This window comes from Engystomops pustulosus, chromosome 1 (assembly GCF_040894005.1).
Source record: "Engystomops pustulosus chromosome 1, aEngPut4.maternal, whole genome shotgun sequence".
NCBI lineage: Eukaryota > Metazoa > Chordata > Amphibia > Anura > Leptodactylidae > Engystomops > Engystomops pustulosus.
The window spans coordinates 60,383,463-60,404,683 of NC_092411.1; the positions used below are offsets into that span (position 1 = coordinate 60,383,463).

Below are 21,221 nucleotides of genomic sequence, written 5' to 3' on the forward strand. Positions count from 1 at the left end.
TCTTCTCCTGAATAGCTTCTCTTGTCCACACACTACAGTGCTCCCTGCCTCCTGCACTTCCTGTCGGCAAGCAGCAATGTGCACACTTATTCTACAATCTACAGACAGATGAGGCCTTTATCTTAGTGATGGGAATTACAGCTCTTATTAGTGATGGTGGGTGTTTAACCTGTCATATGGCGAGGTCAGCTCGACTGCGGCATTTAAACTGCCTTCTGGGGCTCTTTAATGCGTGCACAATGTCTTTGGGGAGTGCCGATTGTTCCTATGGCAGCCCTGAGGTGTGATCAGGACTCCAGGGCTGCCTGTAACGTCTAAATAATAACAGAAACCCCACATGTATAGTATCACCGCGGCCGTAACAACCAGTAGAATAAAAGTAAATCATTATTAAACCCCCAAGAAGAACGCCGTAAAAAAAAAGTGATAAAAAAAACATATGCACTGGCGAATGATACTGGTGCAAAGTACAACATGTCCCACAAAAAACAAGCCATCAACCAGCTCTGTAGCCAAAAAAGTAAAAATATTATGCCACTTGGAAGACCGCAATAAACGAATGATAATTTTTTCCCTACATTAGGGTTTTATTTGGCAAATTTGGTAAAACATAAGAAAAAATATGGAAATATGGTATCCCCGTAATCATATCGACTCGTAGAATAAAGATAACATGATTATTAGGCTATATGGTGAACACCAAAAAAAAAAAAGTTAAAATTCATACATTTTCGACAGTAGGGGATACCAACCCCAAAATAGTAACACTGGAAAAAGCATCTCATCCCGCAAAAAAAAAATGCCTTCACTTGGCCCCAATAGCCAACAAGAAAACTAAAATCCTAAAAGCGCGATGATTTCAAAAATGGCAAGAATTCATCATTTTTCTTTTTGTAAATTAAGTCAAAAAATCTGCCAAAATTTACCACTAAAATGAAGTACAGCATGTGAGGAAAAAACCAATCTCATAATTGCTTTGATAAGCAAGTGTTAAAAAGTTATAACCATATAAAGCAACGCATGTCAGAATCTGAAAAATGGAGCTGAGCCTTAAGCTGTAAAGTGTCTACGTCCTTTAAGGGGTTAAATATACTCAGGATAACAAAATTACACATTCTCTAATTCACTGTTATTAGCAAAAATACAGCATTTCACAGATATAATTCCAACCTTTCTCTTTCAGTCCTGGTGTACACAATTTCAGTTGCCCCTAGGCACGATCCTGTAACTTATGACTTAGGCTGGCGGCACACGTGGCGTTTTGAACCCGTTTTTGGGCCATTTTCAAGCATGCGTTTTTCATGCATTTTTGACTGGTTTTACCAATTATCTTAATTACAACGGGTCAAAAATGGATGTGTTTTCAAAAACCGCATACGTTTTTTAACAGACTGCTTAAAAACGGCCCTAAAACGGGTTCAAAACGCCACGTTTGTCCCTGGCCTAAGGGTCAGGGAAGCCACCTTCTGTGTGACGGCTGTGGAGCCGAGTTTCACTCTCTCTGCCTCTAGCCCTGCCCTCCTGCAGTCCAGGACGGAGCAGCGTGAGGAGTGTAAAGCTACAGACAGATAAGTTCTTTATTTGGGGAGTGGAAGGAAGGCACAGTAGATCTAGCAGTGTGTTGTAGAATAGCAGAGATGTAGGAGAGCCGACTGTCATTGTGTGTAATAAGCATCTCATGGATCTCATCATCTCATCTCTAATCTGTCTCATCTGTCTCTTTCTATGCTTCAGATACTAGTACAATTTTGAGCTCCGCTCACCCCCGCCCCTCTCCATAGAGAAACATGGGGCACATTGCAGTATTCCATGGAAAGATAGGACATGTCTTATCTTTCTCCCGGACAAGGAACGGTATGGTGCCGCACGTGTGCAGCGCCATACCGCTCCCTTAAGGCCCCGTGCACCCATTGCCATCTATGGGGAACGTATATACGTCGGCTGTGTATATACATCCCCCGTATGGCAGTGTGAATGTAGCCTAAAATTTTAATGTAAGGGGATAAAAATTGATATCTATTGTGTAAAAATAGGGTATTGAAATTTGAGAATTTTCTTTAATAGGAAAACCCCTTTAAGTTTTTCCCTTTGTGATACATGTGCTGAGTTGCCTGTTGCGACTTTTTAGACCCAAATAGTAGCTCCCAAAAGTAAGTCTGGGTCTAGCTTGCTCTGTTTCGGCACTTATTAGGCGCAAGAATGGGACAATTTCAGAGCTCAAAAGTTGCACAAGTTGAACAAACATCTGGGCTACATAGATAAATATGAAACACTGCATTAAATCCCTGAGGCAGCAAACTTTGGTATGCTGCTTGATTCTGCGCCTAAAAAGTCTCGAAATGTGAAAAGTTGCACCCAAAAAAAAAAAGAAAGCAATAGGAGCGGTACATGTTTCCCTATGTATTAAAATGTGCGATTTGAATATTGTAATAGATGATGTGAAAAATCCCCTTATAAAAAAAATATATATATAAAAATGCAAATCACCCCCTTTCCTTAAAACTGATATAAACATAAACAGTAAAAATCATAAAGATGTTAGGTATCGCCACATCCCAAAATGTTTGATTTAGTGTGATGCCACACGTGCCGCTTTGTCTGCGTTTTCACAAACGTATGGGGGGGGGTCTAAACGTCGCCCATACACAGCAATGGGCTCATCGCCGTGCGGCACAGTACTGTTCCATAGCCCTATTTTACTCTATGGAGCGGGGTGGGGATGAGCATCAAAACGGTAGCATTGAAAATGTCATCAAAAGTTGCAAAAAATGACACCACACACAGCTCCATACACCAAAGCATGAAAACGTTATTAGCGCCAGAACATGGCACAAAATGAAGAATTTTTTTGTACAGGTTTTAATTTTTGTAAAATGAATGAAAACATAAAACCTATATAAATTTGGTATCCCCCTGATCTCACTGACCCAAAAAATGAAGTAGACCTGTCATTTGGGGCGCACAAAGAAAGTCGTAAACTCCAGGCCCACAACATCCCAGCGTCATAATGCCATAATTAGCCGGTGGAAACTTTTTGGTATTTCTAGGGGGGGAATTGACATTATACGGAAGTGTGACTATAAAGAACCATTTATAACCCGGTACACCCTGTCATGTAACTGATGAGACTGCGCTCTCCCTATACACCGGATAGTGCCAGGCCGTAGCGTCTCCGCGCCCTCAGCTCCCGGGGATTTCCCGCCTTTCTCTCAGCCGGAAGTAACGCGCTTCCCGCCGCCTCCCCCCCTGCACAGTGACGTGTTCCGCCTCAGCCCAGTGTCATGGCGCTGGAGAGCAGCCGGGGAATGATGGAGGATGAGGAATTGGAAGACGGGGAGCTCAGCGGCTCCGACAACGACATGAAGGTGTCCAGACCGGCAGACAAAGCTCCAGTGCAGGTAAGTGGAGGAGGCCTGTGCTGTGAGGTGTATAGACATGTATGGAGCACCACCACCCCGCACTGTGTGTAGCCTGCATGCTATACTACATAGCGCGGCTCCATGTCATCCAATCAGATTACTTTTCACCTTTACTGTTCTGACTAAACCTGTGATTTGATTGGTTGTCGGGGACAGTTCCAGCTATGTCTGTGTGCACATTGCCTGTGATAAGGCAGTGTTCACACCTTGCGCTACAGTTGCTTTTTGAAACACAATTCCAGTGCATTGGGTGTTATTCAGACATATGTGTTTAGACCTTAACGCTCTGCATTTGGTAAGTTGCAATATGTGTCTTATCTTGTTAGCCTGTAAAACACATGCTGCTACTTACCGATTGGTCTAAACATGTATTCGGTAGAAGTAATTCCCAATTTGCTTACGAGGAGATTTTTAAAAATGCGTTATGCACATGAATGAACGTGGCCGAGAGTTGTTCTACAGATCTACATTTGCTTTTAAAAGGGGTTGTTGAGACTGAAAAACACTCCAGATCATATTTTTGTACTTTTCACGTGTTTCCAATGCTGCAGCTCCCTCGTGGGCTTCACTATGATCTGGGTCACCATAAGAGTGCTGGATTGTGGGGACAAAAAATAAAGCATTGTTATCTTAAAGCAATTGCTGATATGGAATTAAAAAATAACCATCACCTCTAAGTGGAATGTTTTGACAAGACTATGTTGTGTAACCCCTGCATGACAGCAATACAGCCATATGCGTACTATTTGCACATTCCCCTTGCTGGAAAAATGTTTAAAAACGTCATGACATTGGCCAACTACAAACAGCAATATCTCGTGAACCCTGGCACCTACAAACACATATTAAAAAGGAGATGCTGGACACGGCATATTGGGTATGGATGCTTTACAGAACCATAGATATCAACAATATTTAGGTTTCTAAGTACAGCTTTGTATTTTTTAGATTTCTGACTATAACATTAACTGTGGATATCTCTGTTTCTCTGAAACAGCCATGCACAAAATTAAAGTGGAGATTCTACTGTTTAGTGACACCAGAATTGTGTTTCTAGATGTCAGGGTTCAGGAGATAGAGGCGTTTGTAGTGTACCCCCACATCAGCCTGTCAGCAGAAGGCAGATTATAGAAGGAGCTGCAGGAAAGACTTGAACTTGGGGAAAGTGTGATGAAACACACATATTTGTTACATATTTATAACATATTTTGGTAATAGCTTATTCAGTATTCTCATTAAAAAACCTTAATTGGAAAAATGATAAAGCTTATTATTTTACATTTTGTAGTCACATATCGGGTAATTTTAGAAAGAAAAGAAATAGTTTTATTCCATATCTTATCAAGTAAGCCTCACATGTCATTAAAAAGATAAAAAATGTTAATGAAATGTAAAGCTTTTCCAAAGATATTGTCATTTAACCCCTTCCTGCACCTTTATGTAACTGTACTTCAAAGGGGGCCGGTAAGTACTGCGCCATACGTACAGTTACATCATAGAGATCGCCCGGGCTCAGAAGCTGAGCTTGGCTGTGGGTGAAAGCCGGACTGCGTCAGTAAAACTTGCGATTCCGACTGTTTACCCCTATTAGACTCCGCAGTTATGTTGAGTGCAGCGTCTGCAGGGCAGTACCTGGTACTTGCCCATCCGACAGGCACCCTCTGTGCCAGGCACAGATGTGCTGTTTGTTTCCATGGCAAACTTCAGTGCCTTTAATGGATGCCTGTTGGTTTGTGCTTTCTGCAAAATCTAAGTGTACACGTAATATACCGATGCTGATGTAAAATACCGTTGTATTTCATTAAACCAAGTGATCAAATGATCGCTTGTTCATGTCCCACATAGGAACAAAATAAAACAGTAAAAAAAGTTTAACCACGCACACCATAATAGTACGCCACATGTCGGGTATATGGAGAGGTCTCTCGGGCTGAGCCCTCTCCATAGCCCGTAAGTCTTTGCTGAATATTGCAGCAAAGACTTACAGGTAACACCCACAATCACCGCTGGCAGCTTTAAAAAGATGGCAGCACATGGGCGCTGCCATCTTAGTGACGATCATCGCTCCCTGTGATGTCATCGGGAAGTAGCGAATGGTCGCCATGACAGCCTTGAGTCTTCAATATGCGATTTGCATATTGTATTGAATGAGTTGGGAAATCTCCATCTGCCACCATACTGTAGTATGGCAGTATATGATAGAATCGATCAGACAAGCTAGGGTTAAAGTACCCTAGGCGGTTTAGTAAAAGAAAAAGTTAAAAAAGAAAAAATATAATTAAAAAAAGCTAGATATTCAAATCACCCCCCTTTCCCTAGAACTGATATAAATAAACTGTAAAAATCCTAAACACATTAGGTACCACCGTGTCCAAAAATGCCAGATCTATCAAAATAGAACAACGTTTTTTCACTGTTTAACCCCGGAAAATAGCACCCACAGTTAAAAATGGCTTTTTTTTTGCCATTTTGAAAAATTTTAAAAGTTAAATAAAAAGTGCTTTAAAGGTTGTACAGGCTGAAAAACGGTACCCTTGAAAACGTCGTCAAAAGTCGCAAAAAATTGCCCCACTCAGAGCTTCGTCCACCAAAGTATAATAAAAGTTATTGGCGCCAGAAGATGGCAAAATCCCCCCAAAACTTCTGTACAGGAGGTTTGAATTTTTGTAAAGTATGAAAACATTATAAAACCTATACAAATTTGTTATCCCCGTGATCGCACCGACCCGAAGAATAAAGTAGACATGTCATTTGGGGCGCACAGTGAAAGATGTAAAATTCAAGCCCACCAGAAAACGGCTCAAATGTGTTCCCCGCTTCCCAGTGCATGGCATGGAATAATAAATACTCACTATAAAGTGCAATTTGTTGTGCAGAAAACAAGCCCACACTGAGCTCTTTACGTGTAAAAATAAAAAAGTTATAGATTTTTGAAGGTGGGGTTTGAAAAATGGAAATTTAAAAACAATTATCGGTTAAAAAGTGCAAATAATAAAAAAGAATTTAAAAAGCATAAGTCCCTTAACCCCTTAATGACCGCCCTATCGGGTTTTTACGGCGGTCATTAAGGGTACTTCTTCTGATGCGACGCCTTTCTACGGCGGCGCATCAGAAGAAGTTTTCGGGACACCGGGTTATTATCGTGCCGGTGTCGGGCTGTGATATCACAGCCCAGACCCGGCACTAACACCCGGGATCGGAAAAACTCCGATCCCGGGTGTTTAACCCCTTGCACGCCGCGGTCAAGCATGACCGCGGCGTGCAAGTGTGTCCCCCGTGGATCGGACCCCCCCGGTGTGCTTACCGGGGGATCCGATCCCTCCTGCCGCTGCCCCGGGTTCCGACGAGTGACCCGGGGCTGTCGGCTCCTCTTCTCACCGGGTCCTGCCTTCCTGGCAGGACCCGGCTGTAAGTAACTGAGCATGCACAGCATGCTCAGTTACTTACACTATACACTGCAATACAAGTGTATTGCAGTGTAAAGGCTTGAATAAGTGATCGGATGATCGCTTATTCAAGCCAAGAAGTAGAAAATGTAAAAAAGTAAAAAAAAAAAAATTTAATCTTTTTATAATATAATTAAATAAATAAAATAAAAGTCCCATAATCTCCCCAGTAACATATAAAATGCAAATAAAGTATATAAAACACAAAACACGTACATATTTGGTATCACCGCGTCCGTATTAATCTGTACAATAAATCTAAATCAATATTGAACCCGCTCGGTGAACTAGGTAAAAAAAAAAACTCGAAAAACTTCCCATAATATACAATTTTTCATCAAACACCATCACAAAAAATGTTCTAAAAAGTGATCAAAAAAAGTTACGGTACCTAATATGATACGACTGAAAAGAACAACTGTTTTCGCAAAAAATAAGCCCTCAACCAGATCTGACAACAGAAAAATACAGAAGTTATGGCTCTGAAAAGTTGTCAATAGTAAAAACAATGCGATTTTCTCCAATATTGGTTTTGCTCAGGAAAATTGAGCAAAATAAGAAAAACTATATAAATGAGGTATCACCGCAATCGTAGTGAACCAGAGAATAAAGATAAAATATTATTTTTACTTTACGGTTAGCGGGGGGGGGGAAATGCTCACAATCCAAAATAAAAATTGATGATTTTGTTTGTGTCCCCCTTGAAATAGTTAATAAAATCTCATGAATAAGCTTTAGACTCCCAAAATAAATTATTTATACATTGTATCTCATCCCATAAAAAATAAGCCCTCATATGATCGCATTACCAAAAAAAAATAAAAATTTATAGGTCGTACAATGTGACAATACAAATCTGCTGTGAATGGCGCCTCCATTCATTCTATGCTCGGCCGTGCGCCCGTACAGCAGTTTACCACCACATATGTGGTATCAGTACACTCGGGAGGAATTGGGCATCAAGCGTTGCAGTGCGTTTCATCATTTAATTTATTCTGAAAATGTCAGTTTTGGCCTAAATGAATGTATTTCCAAAAAAATTCCATAGTTTCTAAATCGCAGGTCCATATTTTTTAACCCATGTGAAACACTTAAAGGGTTAATGGACTTAATAGAAGTTGTTTTACATACGTTGAGGGGTGAAGTTTCTATAGTGGGGTAATTTATGAGGTTTTACTATTATTTGGGCCTCTCAAAGTCACTTGGAAGCAGAGTTGTCCCTCAAAATGTGAGTTATGGCAATTTTCATGAAAATAAGAAAAATCGCACCTAAAGTTCTGCACCTCATAACATTCTAGAAAAATGACCGGAATCATAAATTATCATCCCAACATAAAGCAGATATTCTGTAAATGTTAATTATCAAACTTTTTGAGTAGTTTTACTTCCTGTCTGGAAACCAGAACATTTCAAACTTGGAAAATGAAGAATTTTTACAAACTTTTGCCAAATTTTCACTTTTTTTCAGAACGAAACGCAAAACTTATCACTTAAATTTTATAACTAACATGAAGTACAATGTGTCACGAGAAAACATTCTCAAAATCACCAGGATATGTTAAAGCGTTCCGAAGTTATAACCAATTATCGTGAGACATGTCAGATTTGAAAAATCGAGTCTGGTCATTGAGCTGAAAACTAGTGTCGGTGATAAGGGGTTAAAGCCTGCATCCTTTATAAAAAATCACATAAAACACAAAAACATTACACATTGGGTATGACCATGCAACCCATACAATAAAATTAAATTGTTAAAAATAGGGAAAAAATTATATTTTTACATCCACCGCTTAAAAACAGGATAAAAAGTAACATTGATGATAGCAATAAAAAGTAAAAGCCTTAAAACAACTCTGTAAACAAAACAAAAAAAATGTTATGCCTCTTAGAGCACGTTAATGCAAAAACCAGCAAATTTCTGAACAAACGAGTTCTGTTTGGATTTTCCTGTTTTTTTTTTAATTAGGTACCTTGGCTTATATTGGAAGTATATATGGTACATTTCAATCTTTGGTTTTATTTATTTAGATTATTATTATTATTTTTTTTTTTTACAGAACTTAAATGTTGGCAGTGATAAAAGCTACAGAGGTAGCGCTTCCCTTCCAAGTGTCCCCTATAGGAATATCAAAAATGTTGATTCTAGTGATGACAGCGCAAGTGACTCTGAGGAAGATGATGGTTCTCCATGGAAACGAAAACGCCAGAAGACTTCAAATCCTCCTCGTCCTGTTTCCCGACCAACCCAGTTCATGATTCCTGATCAGAACAAGAAACCCAAGAATAACATCTGGGGAGCAGTACTGCAAGAGCAAACCCAAGAGGCTGTAGCGAAGGAACTCGGCATCATGGACATGGACGGTCTGATAGATATGAGCAGGCAATCGGAGACTTATAATTATGTCCTGGCCAAAAAACTTATGACCAAGTCAAATGATGAAGAAAAGCAGAGCTTGGACAAAGAATTGGAGGAGTATATGAATGAAGATAGGGAGCATGTATCAAAGGAAGAAAACGGGCACTTAAAGAGGAAGCGACCTGCAAAGGAGAGAATAGGTGAAAAGTTAGAAATGAACTACAAAGGTCGCTATGAAATAACCGATGGCGACCCAGACGACAAAGTTGCTGATGAAATCGCTTACAGGTCGGTTATCAGGATTTTACAATTTTCTGTATCCAAACTCTCTGTGCATGCAGGTCCATGAAATGGGGGGTTTCCCACAGAAGAGCTACTATAGAAAAAGAAAAGTTAAACACTATAGTACAGTAGATTATAAGCGCTTTTTTATTTTATGTCTCTTCTTAGCCACATTGTAACTGACCATCGCTAAGGAGGTTATTCAGTGTGTGGTACTTTCATTGTAGTATTGCAAGACGTGGGGTTTTCCAACAAAGCAAGTTGGGCCCTATCCACAGGGTAGGGTCTAACTTGCTGATCGTTGAGGTTGTCAGTGGGGGTCTCGTAGAGATGAACGGGGCAGTTTGCACGAGTGGCTGCTCTGGCCATCTTGGCGGTGCAACCAGAGTACATCAGATTTTTTTTTTAATGACCTACTTACAAGCTTTTTACGTGCCAACCTATGTTTCCGTACTGTTATATTGTTGTGGATGGATGTATTGTGATCTAGCTGCTTAATAACTGGTTTCCATTCTTTCCATGTAGACTCCAAGAGCCCAAGAAAGATCTCATTGAGCGAGTCGTGAAAACCATTGGCACAAAGAAGGCGATAGAGCTCCTTATGGAAACCGCAGAAGTGGAGCAGAATGGTGGACTTTTTGTAATGGTGAGAATTTTCTTTTCAGTATGTTTTTATTTTTTCAAGAAAAATATGCAAAGTTTTCCAGGATGAGATAAGGAAAACTATGCCTTTTTTAGGTACCTTGTAAGATACTTCCCTTGACATCAAGCATGACCTACAAGATGCCTTATGACATCATGTGGGATTAAAACCAAACCAATATATAGATTCCAGAAAGAACAGACTCTGAACTGTGGACAGCACTGTTTCCACCTGATTGGGTCTCCTCAGTACACCGTTGGGAACTGGTTTGGCTGAGTGAGAAGCTTGGGACTAGGGTCGGGAAGTAAGAGTTATCCTGACTGAGACTTCCAATTAAGGCCACCATGTAGGCGTGTGGAGTCTTATAGCCATGGATGCTCCACTAAGAGGATTCCAGGCCCTTACATTCAGTGCATTGAACATACTTCCAAGATTTCTAGAACGGGGGCAGAATTGTTTGTTTTTCACAGTTTGCTAGCAACTATGGCTGGGTATCTTAGTACTGGTTACAAATGTGCTTTTACCTTATGATCACAGCATTCCATCCCACACCGAGGTAAACTAGTCCACTAGAATGCACTGTACAAATGCTCTTGTGCATCAAATATCTCAATAATGAGCTCTGGGGTTGTTTAAAGGGAATCTACCACCATGATGAACATTATGCAAATGAGCCTGAGGTGTTACAGGAGCCTGGAGCCCCTCGGGCTCATTTGCATAGTCTTTCATCCTAGTGATAGATGTCCTTTAACCCCTTACCGACATGTGACGTATTAGTACCGAGCCCTCTCCATAGCCGGTAAGACTTTGCTGCATATTGCAGCAAAGGCTTACCGGTAACACTCGCGATCGGTGCCGGGTGTTTTCCTCCTGATCGCGGTTGGCAAAGCTACCGGCGGCTTCAAAAAGATGGCGGCGTATGGGCGCCTCCATCTTTCCTAGGATCATCGCTCCTCGTGACGTCATAGGGGAGCGGCGATCCGTCGCCATGGTAGCGTCGGGTCTCACGAAGACCCGAAGCTTCTTCGGCTTAACCCATTCATTACAATGTGCTGTCAGCACATTGTAATGTATGAGGAGTAAAATCCCCATATACTACCATACTGTAGTATGGCAGTATATGATAGAATCGTACAGACACCCTAGGGTTAAAGTACCCTAGGGAGTCTGAAAAATAGTAAAAGTAAAAATAAAAAAAAGTTAAAAAAAAAATTATAATAAAAAAACCTAAAAATTCAAATCACCCCCTTTCCCTAGAACTGATATTAATATAAACAGTAAAAATCATAAACACATTAGGTATCGCCGCGTACGAAAATGCCCGATCTATCAAAATACGATAACGGTTTTTCACTGCGTTTAACTGCGTAATGGAAAATCGCGCCCAAAGTCGACTTCACTTTTTTGCCCTTGAAAAAAAATAAAAAATTCTATAAAAAGTGATCGGAAGGTCGCACAGTCCTAAAAATGATAACATTGTAAATGTCATCAAAATCGGCAAAAAACGACACTACCCACAGCTCCGTACACCAAAGCATAAAAAAGTTATTAGCCCCAGAAGATGGCAAAATCCCCCCAAAAGTTTTGTACAGAAGGTTTTAATTTTTTTAAATGTATGAAAACATTATAAAACCTATACAAATTTGTTATCCCTGTAATCATACCGACCCAAAGAATAAAGTAGACATGTCATTTGGGGTGCACAGTGAAATCCATAAAATCCAAGCCCACAAGAAGACGGCACAAATGCATTTTTTTTACCAATTTCACTGCATCTGGATTTTTTTTTCCCCGCTTCCCAGTACACGGCATGGAATATTAAATACCACCATTTTGAAGTGTAATTTGTTATGCAGAAAATAAGCCGTCACACAGCTCTGTACATGGAGAAATACAAAAGTTACAGATTTTTGAATGTGGGGAGTGAAAAATGAAAACGCAAAAACGAAAAAGGGCTGCGGCGGGAAGGGGTTAAAACACATTAATGACCGTATACAGGCGGTCCCCTACTTAAGGACACCCGACTTACAGACAACCCATAGTTACAGACGGACCCCTCTGCCCACTGTGACCTCTGGTGAAGCTCTCTGGATGCTTTACTATAGTCCCAGACTGCAATGATCAGCTGTAAGGTGTCTGTAATGAAGCTTTATTGATAATTCTTGGTCCAATTACAGCAAAAATTTTGAAACTCCAATTGTCACTGGGGCAAAAGAAAAAAAAATTGTCTAGAACTTCCATTATAAAATATACAGTTTCGACTTACATACAAATTCAACTTAAGAACAAACCTCCAGCCCTATCTTGTATGTAACCCGGGGACTGCCTGTACATGTGAAGACGTTAGGCACAAAGTCTTTTTAGGCTTTACTTTTTGATCTATTTAAATCCTTTACATAGATAATAAACAGCAAAGTGTAAACTATTATTTTCTATTGCAAAGGAGGTCCGTGTCGAGTGTTTTTCTATAAAAATTGGCTTTGTAAGTTGCACCTCTGTATTTCCTTTTTTCTAAAATGTGTTTTGAGCTTGTTGTATCCAATTTTATCCAAAAGCAAAATGCATTGCTAGCAAAAAAGAAATCAGTTGTGCATGATAACCCTGAATCTTCCCTGCATGTCCACTTTTCATTACTGAGTTTTACTTTAATTACAGTGTCTGTTTTGTAGATTTAGAGCTTGCTATCAGGGATTCGGCTGCTAGATACTTTATTTTGCTAATGAAGTTGTTTTACCTTGCAGAATGGAACCCGCAGGAGAACCCCTGGTGGTGTCTATTTAAATCTCCTGAAAAATACACCAAGTATTACTTCCGCTCAAATAAAGGTATGTACTTTAACCTTACAGTTAAAGGGGTTGTCCAGATTTTCAAAAAAACAAACATGGTATTCTTCTCAAAGATATTGCCACACACATCCATTGCTTGTGTCTTGCATTGTAGCTTCTCTTTATTCATTTTAAGATTTGGGTTGCTACACCAGACACAACCCATGGTGGTTCTACCCTTCTACTATCTATACACACAGAATACTGTTATCCTGTAATTTCCTTAGTGGTGATGTTGGGGTGAAGCAGAAAGTCAATCTCCAGGAACAGTGGTGCTGGATCCTGCTGACTTTGGGGAAAAAAAGAAGCAAGCACTTTTTGTTTTCTGCTAAAAAGTGTGTCTTATTGTCCAAAAATATGGTAGCTATTACTACTTGTGGGGATTATATATACACTTTCTTTCTTTCTAGTTAATGTGAGGTAAATTAATATTATTTTAATAAAGTTAAATATGAAAGAAACCCTTTAAATGAAACCTACCACTTAAAAGTGGTAGTTCTAAGACACAGCTACATGGACCAGCTCCATAACTTGTATGACCAGCTATAACTTATAAATCGGCGATAGGGGGTTTATTCTACTAATGAAAATATGCTCCGGCACCAGCTCACCCTGAGCTGGTCCATGTATCTGTGTCTTAGAACTACCACTTTTAAGTGGTAGGTTTCCTTTAAGAAATTGCTTATAACAATAATTTTGTAGAAAACTTGCATTTTTGGTCCCTCAATGTAAAAAGTCAATGTTCCTCAGCATTGACAGCTTTTACATGACTAATGTATAATGTTTTCTAAAAGGAAATATTTTATGAGGAAAACCAGAAGGAATATGAGAGTAAAAAGGCTGCGAAAAAGAGAAGACGTCACATTGTTGGGAAGAAGATGAAAGAAGCCATCAAAGGTCTTAATTTTCAGGAACATGACGACACTTCAAGAGAAACCTTTGCTAGTGACACAAATGAAGCTTTAGCGTCCTTAGATGATGAAAACACTGAAATGAAAGCCGAAAATGAGGATCCAATTGAGTTTGACAATACACATGACCTAGAAACCTTTTAATTGATGCAATTTGGACTTTGTGGACATTGAGGCTGAATGCTAGTAGAGAATTATTTTTCTGGTTATTAGAAGTAATAGAATAGACCAGGAAAAATGTAGAGCAAATTGTGTGATGACATTGCTTATTAAATGCACCTCAGTTTTTTGGGGGCCAGTTTTTTTTTTTTTTACTTTGTTGTCCTTCTGCCTTATTTTTTCCATTACTTATGAACTAACCTGATGTGCTCTCTGCAGTACAGATTAAAAGGAACCTGCCACCAACCTTTAGACAACCCAACAGACAATCTGAGATGATGGAAGGGGATTTTCACTTCAAATAACCCAATCTTTGGCTCTATAGAACCATGTTTCTGGTGCTATTGTAAAGATAACAACTAGGGTTCTGGATTTGTGCTCTTCTTAACTGGAGATAAAGGCAAAAAGGAAGTTAATCTTTGTATGTATCTTCCATTCATAACTATCCCTTTTAATTTCTCTTTCTGTAACTCTATAACTGACTGATTATTCTAGTTTTTTAATTGCCTCTAGAACATTGTTTTACGTGCTATAGAGCCCAAGGTATGGGGTATCTGAAGTGACAGACACCAGGGGCTGCGTACAAGGGTAACTGTGCTTTTGTTTTTTTATAGCAGGGCAAGACTAAAAATGATGTAGGGCAATAAACCTTTGGTCCATAACCTTAACATAACATTAACTGTTAAATATTGGCATACTGCACGTGCTCTGATTTTGTTTGTGTAAAATGTTGCATCTGATCTATATTCTTTGAGGTCTACATATGCTGAACTGTGAAATATATGCACAGATTATAATGTACATATCAATTCAATGTCCGCTGGCTTTTAGAATGAACTTTGGAAGAATCTATTCTTGCCTATTATCTTTTTTATTTCCATTGCTCATAGAAATTTATGAAAATTTGATAACCCGGTGTTGAGGATGTGACCGTGTGCAGTTTAAAAAATTTTGTCTGGTCATTGCTGACAGTATCAAAGGCTGTCAATTTATTCATACAGAGGAACAGCCAGCACAGAGGGGTTTTTTTGGGAATGATTCTCCAGAATTATTAGTTAAATAAAACAGATATGTTTGGTCTAATTCACGTCTCTGTTAGGTCTTTGGTTATTTGCATCAGTTATTGTGAGCCAAAACCAGGAGTGGTGTAACACAAGAGGTGCAAACAAGTGCAAAGAGATGAGGTATAATGGAAAGACCTGTCTGCAGAGGATGACCTAACGCACCTCTATATGTATGTTATGAACCACCAAACCAAATGATCAGCACGCTATGAAAAAATAACATTTGTTATTAAATATTTAATAACATAATTTTCTTTAAAATTAAAGAAATTACAACATTAGGATATAGTATGAAAAGCAATCCCGGTATTCCATCTAAGATCCATCTAATATGGAATATCGGGATTGATTTTCATACCATATCCTAATGTTGTAATTTCTTTACTTTAAAAAAAATTCTTTCATAAAATGAATTCTATTTTTAACCATGTAGTCATGGACTGTATAAGGACAGAGTTTCACTCATGCGGTTGTTAAGAGATATTGAGATGTATGTTATGTTATCTTAACACCTTCCAGTTCATGTTTTTTCTTTGCCCAAAGTAGGAAATGTACTTTGAAGTGATTTGTAAATTGGTTGTATAAAGTCATGAAGGCAGAGAGATCAGCACTGAAGTCAGGCCTTCTCTGCCCCTCTGCATTTGACAGTCCTGCCTCCGGGGACATAAGTAACCACATCTCCTGAAGTCAGGTTCATGATGTCAGGAGCAGAGGAGATGCTCTGGGAGAGAGAGCTTGGCTTCTTTGCCATTTATGATAGAATTTACATCTCCCTGCAAAGTTGTATTTGTGGATGATGCCATCACGCTGGGCTTTGAGGGAAACATAATCTGGAAGGTGTTAAACTGTTTAATATACTGGTAGCTGCTTATTAGGTCAATTTCTTGCTTCCCTCTTAATGCATTTAACTATAGTTTAAAATCCAACATTAGTTCTATACATAGAACTGCATATGTTACAGGTTACTTGGGAGCTTTATGACCTCATACATAAAATGTTATATTAATCCACACATCAATTTGTTATAAGGTGGAGATTTGCCTTGTGTGCTGACATTGTTTTGCTTGTGATTTGTAAAGCGTCTTACTGCCTTCATTTTCTGGATTATTTTGAAATTTCACAATTTAAACACTTTGTTTTTCCATATTTTTGTGTTCTGGTCTTTTTTATTTCATGTGATTTGCTGTGGTGCTTGCACACCTTTTATGACATGTAAAAAAACAAAAAAACAAAAAAAAAAACTACATCTTAAAGAGGACCTTTCAATAGATTTTGACCCCCCCTGACAATGCCTGCTGATTAAGGTTTACAAGTCCTCCCCATATCACCTAAAATTAGCTGTCAGTGGGGCAATGTACCTTAATTACAGATGGTTTTCTGATATGCAAATTAGCTCTTTTGACTCTTCTCTGATATCTCTGACTCTTCTCTCCCCAAGGCTGGCAGTGAACCATGCTCCATTACTGTGACTGACAGCTTTGTCTCTTCAAATCCCTACTCTGCCTCCCTGTACTTGGGGACTGTCTGCTAATATTCAACTACAGACATATAAAGCTCTATGTACAGATGGGAAATATTGAATATTTTTTACTCGGTGCCTTGTCTTACATTCATGAAATGTGACCAGTGACGACATTGCAGTTCTCTCAGCGTTCTAAGAATAGCAAACTGTACACCATGTATGTGATTACATGTAACCACAGCAGCCTCAATTGAGGAGGAGTAGAAGGCCATGGAGGCAGCTGTGACTTCATGTGGTCAGATGCTTGCATGGGGTACAGAGTCTAAAGTACCTGAGGTGATGTCACTCTGGTCATATGACATGAACTGTGACCAGTAAGGAGGCATAAGGCACAGGGAGGAGTAGATGGGAGGGGTTGGACAAGCATGACACGCCCCCCTTTGATGCCAAGTAATATAAGATAAAAGGTGATTTATGTGGATGTAAACAAAACAATTTTTAGCTAAAAGGTTGTCGGTCATTTTATAGAGCTCTATAAGAACCTGCCACTGGCTTGTGACAGGTTCCCTTTAAAGTAATTACAGAAAACTACATGTGCTTGTCAGAATGCACTTGCACGTTGTCCCCATAACTGAGGAATTATATAATATATATTTTTTAAGATTTCTGGTAGCTTGATGTGTGTGATACATGAGGTGTTAATGTCTGCAGTGAATGTATAACTTTTTAGTTTAGAAGTTGCAAATTGCCACAACTTCTTCCTAAATTTTCCTACTTTAGTTTGGGGTTTTATACTGACCAGTTTTTCTTTCTTTTTATGGAACTGACCAAATGAAACCAAACTAATGTGAGCTTAGCCTTAGTGTCACGTGGCCATCCAACCACATGGTGGCAGTATTTTTATTAGACACGGGATGCACAAAGGCGTACATACAGAGTTTCCCCAAATTTTATTCAATGGGTACACGTATCATTTGTTCTTTTTGCCTCTTTTTAAAGTTCTAAATTTTCCATTGTGATGCATGTGTTTTGTTTTGTTTTTTCTTTGTCTCAGATTTGTTTTTTTTCCGGTCGTTTCTCATTTAAAAACAGTCATGTCAACATCTTCTGTAACATCCAGGGAAACTGGGTCTCAAAGTTAGAGAAATTTGGCTTTCAGGTGACATTTATGGAAAATACACTGCAGTAATATTAACCCCTTATGAGTTTTTAGCTCATTGTTTGCTCTCCACCTTCAAAATTCCATAATTTCTGCGTAAGAAGTTTTACTTCTCAGTGACATTAATTATTATTCCATGAAATTCCAAATGTGATGAAATTGGCAAAATAAAGCAAGTGTCACTTTCTTGTGGCCTTAGTTTTTACAACTGTGCGCACCAAATAACACCTCTGCTTTATTCTTTGGTTGAGAACGATCACTGTGATGCCAAATTTATAAAAGTTTTATTGTGTTTTTAATACATTTTCACAAATAAAAGTAGTGTTTCCGTTATGGGCTTCACCGCCTGCAATAATAGTATTTTGATTTTGAGACACGGCGATACCAAACACGTTTGATTTTTACTGTTTTATATCAGTTCTGGGGAGAGTGGGGTAAATATAATCCCTAGCTCGTATAATTTGTCATGCAGCTCTGTACACAAAAATCTAGAAAAGTTCTGTTATTTGAAAGAGTAAAACGGAAACTTAAAAATGAAAGGGTTGTGTCCTTAAAGAGGTTATCCGACTCTTTTGAAAATCCTACATACTGGCATTACTCACCACCTCCGTCGCTCCCGCTGTCCCACATCTCCGTCTCCGCTGAGTTAGTCATCTGGCTAGCCACGCCCACCCGTCCATATATCTCAGCGCCTGATACAGCCCTGGGGATAGGGACGGGTGTGTGGCCGTCCGGAAGCTAAACTCAGTGGAGACTGTGGCGGTGGACACCGGGAGCACGCAAGAGGCGAGTACAGCGTTGTATTTTTAATTTAAAAAAAAAAACTCCCCTGCCAGTCTGCAGGATATTCAAGAGATTCGGACAACCGCTTTAAGGGGTATAATCATGTTAGAGACAGCCTCCTAAGTTACAATGCACCAATTCACATGCTGTTACCAACATATCTGCCAAAAATGTCTTTATATTATATAACTATAGGAGCTTGGTTTGGTCAACATGGAATGTGTTTGACCTGGCAAACTTTCCCTGTACAGTAAGCTGCACCTAGCACTGGCAGCAATCGCTGCAAATCCGTGAACTCAATTGTTAGAAACCTTTTACTCCTTTCCACTCATACCATATTCAAAGGATAGCTGGAGACACTAATACTAGCTGGTGACAAAATCAGAGAAAGATCTGCAGCAGATCCAGACACTGGAAGAACCATCTACATGTTGTTTAAATTTCTCTGTTCTTGGTCATATTACAACCTTTTCATTGCAAATCTACAATAATAATTGACAGGATAGGGGATCAAAACCCACAGCGTCAAGATTTTTGCACAGCATGTTAATGGAATTTATATATACTGTATATATGCTACAAATATACAAGTGACATTGCAAGACAGAGTAAGGCTAGGACAAGGGTAAGTAACTAAACATCTGCTACAATGCTGGAACAAGTTGCCAAAGCAGAGTAAGTCTACTCGATTATTTTGTTTTGTTGATCTCTGAGGGTCGTGGAAAACCCCTTTTGAGAAATAGAATTAATATGAGCAGTAAAAGAAAGGAAAACTTTCATTAGTATTACATTAATTGGCCAGATAAGCTTATGGTTTTTGTAATGTGTGTAGGGGGAATTATATTAGGTAATGTAACAATCTACATCTATTCAAAGTTCTGCACCACTTTCTTGATATGAAGTGAAAAATAAAATGTAAATGAGGCTTCACTTTCATATCCAGAAAGCAATGCAGAACTTTTAATAGATGCATATTGGTAAATGTCTTAATATCCTGCCCCTAATACACACCATTCTTAACCATTAATAAACCTCATGAGAATTGTTATTGTTACATGGTGCAAAGTATCTGCATGGAATAAGTAATGTTAAGATCAGCGCCAAGTTCAAGGAGAATAAGCAGAGAAGTAACCTTTAGCCTTGGCACTGTGCAGATCACTGGAAGGCTTACAGTGCTAGGATGTGCTGCGACCTGCGGTGTCACACCTTACTACATTCCTGAGGATGTAGAAATAAAATGGTATTGTTTCCAGAAGATGTATCCTGCATAATCTCTAGGAGGTTTAATAAAGGGCTGGAAGTTAATTGTCGTATACACTCGAGTATAAGCTGAGTTTTTCAGCACAATTCTTGTGCTGAAAATTCCCCACTCAGCTTATACTCGAGTATATAAAAAAAATAAACTGAGTACTCACCATTCAGACGGCCCGGGCAGCTCCTCTTCTATCTCCATGTTCGCGGCAGAGCGAAGAGCGAAGAGGAGCTGCCCGGGCCATCAGGATGGTGAGTAGGGAGGTTTTTGGGTTTTTTTTGTTGTTTTACGGGCTGGCTATATACTAGGGCTGTGACCAATGCATTTCCCACCCTCAGCTTATACTCGAGTCAATAGGTTTTTCCAGTTTTTTTGCGTTAAAATTAGGGGTCTCGACTTATACTCGAGTATATACGGTATGCAATTAAAGGGGTATTCTCTTTTGAGAAAATTAATGTTATTGTTTGCATGATGAAAAGTTCTACAATTTTCAAATATCCTTTCTGTATCAATTCTTCACAGTTCTCTAGATCTCTGCTTGCTGTCATTCTATAGGAAGCTTCTATGTTTACTTCCAGTGGACTGAAATCTGACCATGGTCACACAGGTGCACGGCTCGTTATATCACACCGCTCTGATTACTCTCTATGATATTAACGAGCCGTGCACCTGTGTGACCATGGTCAGATTTCAGTCCACTGTAAGGGCGCGGTTGCACGTTCCATCAACGCTAACGCACAGGGGGCAGGCCTCGGCGCGATCGGAGATGCGTTTTCTGGGAACCCACACATGTAAGCATAGAAGTGAGGAATTGAAGTATATTGGAAAATTGTATAACTTTTCATCATACAAACAATAACATTAAATTGTTGAAATGGGAACAACCCTCTAAGTTAACTGGAAATTTTGGTTAATATCTACAGCTTTTTGAGGTAATTTGAAAAAAAACGTAAACATTACCTGGAGCAGTATAAAAATGCAAAGGGCCCCAATGGGTGTGCTCTACAACCACCACTGTAATGAGACTACACTCCAGGCTCCCAAGAGCCCTGCCTTCTTGCCTCTGTGGATCCTATTGATACAGGACAACCACAAAATCAATCCATCCCTATGCTACTGTGCAGACACGCAACAAGACAAACACAATAAGGGACACAAGCGTTCAAGAGCAAAATCACAAATACAGAGGGATGGTCAATATACACCAAGTAAAGCAGGGGCAAACAACATCAGATTAGTAAGTAGCTAGCAAACACATTCGAATAGCAAGGGGTAAGCTGTGTGCAAGATACTTATAATGAAGTTCACATAGCCGGACGAGTGAATGACAGGAACAGCCACCGTTTCATAAGCCTATTAGCATGAACTGAGGAAAATGTAGACACATTCGTAACACACACCAAATGTTTAAAAAATTTGTTACCATATACAAGCGCAGGTTGTTCGGGGTTTTTTATCCT

At 39.4% G+C, this 21,221-nt stretch overlaps 1 protein-coding gene across 2 annotated transcripts; it reads left to right on the top strand.

The window, feature by feature from the left end:
- The first annotated feature begins 3,140 nt into the window (after positions 1-3,140).
- Positions 3,141-16,251, top strand: PHAX (phosphorylated adaptor for RNA export). 2 transcript variants are annotated; one of them, XR_011854151.1, is made up of 6 exons: positions 3,141-3,398; positions 8,923-9,509; positions 10,029-10,149; positions 12,888-12,971; positions 13,766-14,372; positions 14,442-16,251. XR_011854151.1 is itself a non-coding variant. In XM_072141546.1 (5 exons), the coding sequence occupies exons 1-5, from the start codon at positions 3,282-3,284 to the stop codon at positions 14,024-14,026; spliced, it is 1,170 nt and encodes a 389-aa protein (XP_071997647.1). In that variant the 5' UTR covers positions 3,141-3,281; the 3' UTR covers positions 14,027-16,251. The 2 variants fall into 2 exon arrangements, 1 of the variants encoding a protein (XP_071997647.1); XM_072141546.1 differs by having other exon boundaries at positions 13,766-16,251.
- Positions 16,252-21,221: the final 4,970 nt, after the last annotated feature.